The 8,224-nt window shown below is 34.6% G+C and overlaps 1 protein-coding gene across 4 annotated transcripts in view; it reads right to left on the bottom strand.

Moving 5' to 3' along the window:
* Positions 1–8,224, bottom strand: part of tpk1 (thiamin pyrophosphokinase 1) — a 101,407-nt gene that overhangs the window by 43,204 nt on the left and 49,979 nt on the right. For all 4 annotated transcript variants that reach the window (XM_016537038.1, XM_016537035.1, XM_016537037.1 and 1 more), the window contains 2 exons: positions 4,985–5,080; positions 1,352–1,498 (listed from right to left, as the gene is read on the bottom strand). In XM_016537038.1, coding sequence (XP_016392524.1) covers positions 1,352–1,498; positions 4,985–5,080 — 243 coding nt within the window. The remainder of the gene's footprint in view (positions 1–1,351; positions 1,499–4,984; positions 5,081–8,224) is intronic.

The raw sequence follows: 8,224 nt of genomic DNA, 5'->3' as shown, positions 1-8,224 counted from the left end.
ATCGTGACGTAGACATGTGAGGGCGTGTTAGAACGAGCCGTTTTAGGTAGCCATGGTTGACTCTTAACTTTTATAAAGAATATCTCTTTGGATTTGAGACTTTAGTCTTTGCAACTTTACAGATCTTCTTTATGCACCAAGAGCTTATAACACTCAAAAGAGAAAGGAAAAATTGAAATCGCATCATATGACCCCTTTAAATATGTCTGGGGCAGCTGGTAGATTTAGAATTGATTATAAATGTAATATTTATGTAATATTATGCCGAGAGAGACTCTAAATTCACATATATGCTCCTCCACTGCAGACCTGCAAGATAGGAGATATAAACTGTCAGAAAAGCTGAATATTAAAACTTTCTTACCCGCAGAGGCACTGGCAACCCACCATTTGTAATGCTGTTCTCAGTTCTCATCACAGACAACAGTCTAGTTCAATACTGTGATCATTTCAATTATCACATTTCTAAAGTGGTGTCTTGTTGTCGACATACACACACACTTACTTAAAAGATGAATGACGAAATTACAGATATTCTTGCAAGTGGGCTGGATGTTCCAAGAACTATTGTTTAAGTAATAATTACCACCTATTACATTTGGCAAGTTAGATGCTATTTATAAATGTTTTATTTTAATCTAAACATGCGCTGTGCAAACATCAAAGTTTGATTATTCAAAACTTCTTCTGATCGGTCTCTGAAAAGCCAGGAATAGCAGTAAATGAGTGCTGCACAGACAGAGAACTGAATTCATGTTTTATAAGTCTGCTTTATGAGGGACTGAAGCAGTCAAGGACATCTTTATATAGACTGAGATGCATTCATTTAAATTTTGGCCCATTACAAGAGCCGATAGATTAAGATTTTCACAATCATCTGAATGTCCTATATTATTTTATTAAATATTCTCATGCAGAATGCAAAGTAATGCAGCCAGAGCAATTCTGTAAGGTTTCTTATTAGTTGGACAAAATTACAATGTCTTACTATTTTCTATACATGTCCGCAAAATTCAAAACAAGGGCTTTTCATGTACTATATAGTGTGTTACTGTGCAAATATGAGCTGGTCTGATTTCTAAAGCATCATAAAATACACACACGCATCTGTCACAAGCCTTTATTTGCTTTATATAGTAGTGTTGAATGAAAATGTTGACAATGCATTCAGAATTTTTTGGATCAAGAGCTGTGAATTGCACAAACAGGAAACAATGCTGAAGAGGCAGTAAAGTGTCTCTGCAGTTGTTAATTGCTTAATATCACCATTGATCATTAAGTGCCGCAATCAAGATGTCAAAAGCACGAACACTGATTAGTATATGCTAATGAGAGGGAGAGAAGTGTTTACCTCTTGGAGGAGGACAGCAAAAGAACGGTCCTGTATAACCACCACAGGCAGGTCGGTCATCTTCTGGGCATGAAACAAGGTCTCCAACGTGGCCATGATCTGGTCAAAGCGGCCTCCAAGACCACCCAGTGTTACGATGGTATCTATCTGCAAAAAATGGTAGATGAGTAAACAAATAAAATAAAATAACCACAGAATGAACAAATTAACAGATGAATGAGAGATTGTGAGTTATGTTGCTCAAAAAAATTAATGTACAAACAACTATCCAAACGAATGAATGAACAGATGAATAAGTAAACAAATTAGTGACAGTGTGAGCAAACGGCTAAGAATCTACAGAACAGATGTTCTTAAAGTGCCACACAAATGAACAAACAAGTGAGCAAACAAACAAACAAATTAACAAATGAATAAATAATCAAATGATTTTTTATGTAACTCCAGGATAAATGGTCCATATTTTTCAGAAAGTACTATTGCACCAACAAATGAACGAATGAACAAACAAACATATTAAATCAACAAACAAACAAATGAATTAGTGTGTGTGTGTAATCAAAGCAGCGTACACTGATTCTTCATGCAGTTCCAGATTGTTTTAAAAGTGCTAATGCATCAACAAATGAACGAACAAACAAATGAATCAACAAACAAATAAACAAACAAATTAATTTGTATGTGCTTAAACTGTGGATTCTTTACACAATGCAAGAATAAATGTGTTAAATGTGATATTGCACCAACAAATGAATGAACAAACAAACAAACAAATAAATGAATGAACAAACAAAAAACTAATTAAATCGACAAACTAACAAATTAATTAGTACGTGTGTAAGTTGTGGACACATTATGAACACAACGCCAGAATATATGTTTTAAATGTGATATCGCACCAATAAATGAATGAACAAACAAACATACAAATAAATGAATTAATGAACTAACAAACAAATCAGCAATTGTGGGAGAAAAGCAGTGGATTATGATTTTTTATGCAACCCAAGGGTAAATGTTCTCAAAGTCTTGAATGGACAAAGAAATTAACGAATCAACAGATGAATGAGCAAACACGCAAAAGAATGAGTGATTGTGGGAGCAAAACACGTAGATTGATATTGTTTTATGCAACTGCAGGATAAATGTTTTAAAATGAACAAACAAACATACAAATGAACGAATGAACGAACGACTGAACAAACGGTCAAACAAATCAATGATTGTGGGTGCAAAGTAGTGGATGAAGTTTATTTATGCAACTCCAGGATAAATATTTTAAAGTGCTGTTGCTTCAACAAACGAATACACAAATAAACAAATGAATGATTAAACGAATGGACAAACAAATGAGTGATTGTGGTACGTAGATTCTGCAAGTTGATGATAAATGTTCTGAAAGTGCTTTTGCAAAGTTGCACCGTAGCCTTTTCCTTCCCACTGCAGCCAAAAATTATGTCCTTCTTCACTAAACAACAGAGTCATACACTATGGAAAGTATTCAGAGGGAACAGTGCGGACCGGAAAATGTCGACTTGGCAGAATGTCTTTGATATTTGCTCCCGGGACCATTTGTCTGAATACTGCAATGCACCCATCACCCTGTGAGATCCAACAACTCTACGAGACAAAAAACTCTTTAAAATGCACAGAGGGTAATCAACACTTCACTGCCAGCCCCCACTGGCTCATGTAAATAGCGGGACTTATGAGACATCTGACACATAAATTGTTCATGTTACAGTGCCGCTGTAATTATGTGGACTGATTGCAAAACTTTTTTTAAAAGCGAAGCAGAAATGATGATATGTTCGCAACATGTACTTGGAATCTGAGGGTCAAAGTACGTCTTCACACTACCTGCAAAGTCTAATACGTCAGTTCAAACTTTTTCAGCAAAAACGCGAAAAAAACTAATTGGAGACACAAACGTCTCACAGAGCCATTTCTGTAATTATTGGCATAATGTCTGGTACACTTTTCAACTTATTCTGTCCAATAACCGCTCAATTAGACAGGAAAAACCATGGATCAGACTTGCTGCTTTTGGTTTGCAACATGCATCAAATAGTCCATAAATGTCGACTGGCATTCTGTTGGTGTGTCTTCTCAGGCTAAAACCAACTGGAGATAAAGGTTTAAAACAAGCAGATACATAAACATTTTAATAGTTGTATTTGTGTTTTAGACATCTAAAGACTGACAGAGAGTCAAATTTTCAGCCCAAATCTTATTCACTTTTAGAAGTGTTACTTGTCTTTTGTGAAGACACAAAAGGTAGGACTGAGATACAGAGGTGAATATAAATACAATAGGAAAAAGCAAGAAGGCCATAGTATGCATATAGATTGAGCTTGAGGCCCGTATATTGGTAAAACTCTGGAGTGTCTGTGACGGTGATGGGCATCTCTGTGAGGACCAACAGACAGTCTGACAAGCCTGGAGCTCAGGCTGGGGTTTAGAGGAGGAGCAGACAGACACATACACACACAAAATATCCATACAAAACCTCTTTGACAGCTCCTGGAGGATGTGAATTCACACTGAAGCTGAGGTGTGAGCTCACCTTTTATGTTTGACAGGTATAAAAAAGCGAGTGAGAATGAAACCGCTATCCTTCCGACTCAGTTTTCACAATGAACTTGAGTTCTACTTTTCTTACTATTGTAATGTACTCATCTCAATACTTAGATTTTGTGTTTTAGTACACATATTCCTGCATTCCAGCGTGACAGAGTAACACATTTTGATTATGGAGTAACATTGATTTGGAGTTACCTGCTAGTAACATGCAAATATGTTTTCTGTAACCACTTGAGATTGGACTAAGTAAAATAAGTAAGTAAACAAATAAAATTTGTTTTGAAAAGCACATTAAAAAGATTGTATTTTAAACGTCTGTACAACCATTGTGAAAAAGAAGTGCACTTAATTCTATTGAATGCGCACTAGTAGTGCACTTCAAGTATTGAAACTATATTTTAAAAATCTGTACTTGCAGATAATATAAAATGAATGTGATAAAAGTTAACTTAACTGAAAGACAGCACAGTTTCATGGTTGTTTCCTAATGCACTTTTTGCACTGTCAAATTAAAACTTTTAAAGAACATTTAAAATATTTTTTTAATAACCTTATGAGATTAGATGTACATTGATGTGTTGACTAACATTTTTCAATCAGCTGCAATTAACATGCAATTAAGTGTCTGAAATCATTACATTCAGTTAAGTATATTCTTTTAAATTATATTTTTTCCCATAATAAGTACTTGTTTTTTTCAAGGTAAAGGGTACATTTCACTTGGGTAACTAAATTGGATGTATTTTTCCATTTCTGGTGTTTTTTTTGTTTTAAATATTTGTTATTTTAGCACAACATGTGAGTTGCGATTTGTCAGGACTTTTCTTGCAACAAATGCAAAGTGGTCACGTATGTTCCTGACTGCCACTGAATGTGGTTTTAATAATCCAGTCACAAAACGCTGACCACCTGTGGTCTGATCACCTGACATGGATATTAATATCAGGTGCAAATGAGGTCAAAAAGTTAGTGATCGGTTCTGAAGTGTAAGAGAGAACATACAGACAGACAGATTCATAGAGATGCAGCTGAAGAAAGATTGAGTCCAACCTGCAATTTCTGTGTTTTGATCTCCTCCACCATAATGGCCAAGCACTTAGTGAAGTCTGTCAGATCCTGGTCTGGAGTTTCCATTAGCTTGCAGTTCTGGAGAAAAATAAGTAAAAGGGTTCAAGTTTTTATGGATGTACACTAACATTCAAAAATTTGGGGTTAGTAAGATTTTCTTTCAGAAATCAAAACAAAACAAAACTTTTATTCATCAAGGACCAATGAAATTGATCAAAGGTGACCGTAAAGACATTTATAATCATGTTACAAAATATTTTTTTTTTTACTTATTTAAAATAATCCCACAAAAATATTAAGAATTGTTTATACAGGGTGAATTCAGGTTAATTGGGACATTTTTTCACAGTCATCTCAATGGCAAAAAGCATCAGTTACCTGAATTGACTCTTATTAATATATAAACATTAAGAACTGTTTATCATTGATAATAACAAGAAATAAAAGCTTTGCTATCACAGGAATAAATTACAAATATAAATATAGCTGCAAGCAGCGATGGCGGGCCCAAGCATTAGTTAATATTAAGTTCAAAACTAAAACATTATTAAAATTTAAAGTTTTATCTTTTAACATTAGTTAATACAATGTGAATTAACATGAACATTTTGATTAACTAACATCAACAATCATTAATAAATGCTGTAAAAATATATTGTTCATTGATAGTTCTTGTCAGTTAATGCATTTACTAAAGTTAACAAATGAGACATTATTGTAAAGTATTACCAAATCTTTAATTATTAATAAGCATTTTTTGAAATGATTTTATTGATCTATAAACATTTGTGAAATATTTTTGCCTGCATTACAGCTTAGTCTTCATCTGTGAGCTTAACTGTTTTTCATTTTATGTCACTCCCCTGAGCATTTTACATATATGAATCTAGGCATGTTTCCTACGAATGACTTGTTCTCCATATGTAAAGTTTTGAAGAGTTTGGATAATGCACTTTAAAGATACAAGAAAATTCAGATGAATGTCATGTCACAGGATGTCATAGGTCAGTATCAAATGAGTGTCAAATTATTATTTGCAGCACAAAAATTTATAAGTCAATGCGTTTGTATCTTTAGATCTTTTTAAATTGTAAGCAACATAATTATTAACCTAATTATATAAAATTATATTGTCAGTGCCCTACAAATTTACTATTTCTAGGACTTTTTGTCCCTAAAACTGACAGAAAAGGATCAGGACTAAGAGATTTCTTAAGCTGTAATGTTAAAAAAAATTACTAATTATTTTTTTCTGGTGATTAAAGAGATGTTTAAAAGTCTCTCTCTCTCTCTCTCTCTCTCTATCTATCTAATGGCGCTTTTCCACTGCGTGGTACGACTCGGCAAGTGCTCCTTGCTGAGCCGTACCGTGCCGTACCATGCAGTGAAAAAGCGCCATAACTCTCTCTCACCCACCCCCTCACTCACCCCCACACTCAACACACACACCCCTACCCCCCACACACATAGAGGAAGAGTGAGATCAGATGTCTGATAGTTTTTAAATTTTCGGTTATCCATAGAGCTTTGTAAATTCATGAAACTGAGCATGTTTCCTCAGAATGACTTGTTCTCTGTATGTAAAACGTTTGAAAGTGTTTGGAAGCTGCAATTTAAAGATATAAGAAAATTACTGCTATCTTTTTTTACTGTTATTTTAATAAATCGCCATGGCAACACCATTCAAGATATCCAATATCCGTTTGCAATTTAGTATCTTGGCATCATGTAGACAAAGTTTGGTGTGAATTACTTGATTCTCCTAGACGGAATATGCAAAATTCCACTGCCTGATTTTTCCCAAAATCCACATTCAAAGCAAAATAGCTGACTTCCTGTTGGTCGTAGCTGATGAGTGTAATTAGAAAGTTGTCCGGCTTGATGAGAACAATATATGTACTGAGTTTGGTGTCTGTAGCTAAAACTAACCCCCCAACTTTTGTCAAAAGGTGGCACTATAGAGCGCCTCCTCCACGCCCATTTATGTGCTTTTGCCAGTGTCTAACTATCATTAATGTTGATGTGTGTGTCAAGTTTCATGAAATTCTAAGCATGTTATCTGCCTCAAAAACACAGGAAACAAATGTTAACGTTTGACACGTTGCCATGGCAACAGCATTTAAGATATCAATAACCCCTCAACAGTTTTACATCTGCCGTGTTTTGACATTATTCTGATGAAGTTTGAAGCAAATCAAGGAAAAATAAGATGCTGAATTCAAAGCATTTTGAAAATTACACACTTCCTGCTGCCAGTTGGTGGCGCATCGAGTAAAAATAAGATGCTGAATTCAAAGCATTTTGAAAATGACACACTTCCTGCTGCCAGTTGGTGGCGCTATAACTTTGACTCCAGTCACATCTATGAGATTGGCATCATACAACAAACAAACCCCTGAAGTTTGATCAAAATCAGACAATGTATGTGTAAGTTACTACACACTTCCTGTTTCTCTTTTCTCGCCATAACTTCATCGCCTTGCCACGGCCAAACTGTTTGAGATATCAAAAATCCTTTCACAATTTAGCATCCCCAATGTCACGTTGACCGAGTTTGGTGACAATCGGGTACAAAACCCTACACTGTAAAATCCAATAGTTTACCTTACTTAGATTTAATTAGTAATCTTTACTTAGTTGTTATACTTACTAGGTTTTATTAAGTTACAGCTACTTTCAAGGCAAATTAAACAATTTACTTACTGTTTTGAGTGACACTTACTTAAAATATTCAAGTAGCCACAAAGGAACCAATGACATTAATAAACCAATGAGAGGCAGCAGTGTACTAATATGCTGCTAATGTGCAACATAACAACAGAAGAAGAAGAAAAGAAAACCTCTTTTCACCCATTTCCTCAATGTCTGCAGTTATCTTTCACTAGTTGCATTCACTCGTTTCCCAAAGTCATCTTGAATGTTGAATTGTCAATACTACTGAAATATTTGAGAGAACATCACATAAGCTAACTTCATAAATTGATGTTTATTTTACTAAAATGTGTTTTTTTTTTAATTCACCATTATAGTGATTAGCGTTCCCTTTGGTTGGCCACTTGGAACTTCGTTTATGTTACTTTAATTTCCTTCCTGTTAATGCAGCAATGCATCATGAAGTCAGAGATATTTGATTTCAAGGGAAGAAAAGTAATAAATATGTTGCTTTTAGAAGGTGACCTATCTTTTAATTAAATCATTAGTGAATTTATTGTGTGTGTGATT

The sequence above is a fragment of the Sinocyclocheilus rhinocerous genome, unplaced genomic scaffold, assembly GCF_001515625.1.
Source record: "Sinocyclocheilus rhinocerous isolate Xijiao unplaced genomic scaffold, SAMN03320098_v1.1 scaffold65, whole genome shotgun sequence".
Taxonomy (NCBI): Eukaryota; Metazoa; Chordata; class Actinopteri; order Cypriniformes; family Cyprinidae; genus Sinocyclocheilus; species Sinocyclocheilus rhinocerous.
This window is presented reverse-complemented; position numbering and strand designations above follow the sequence as displayed.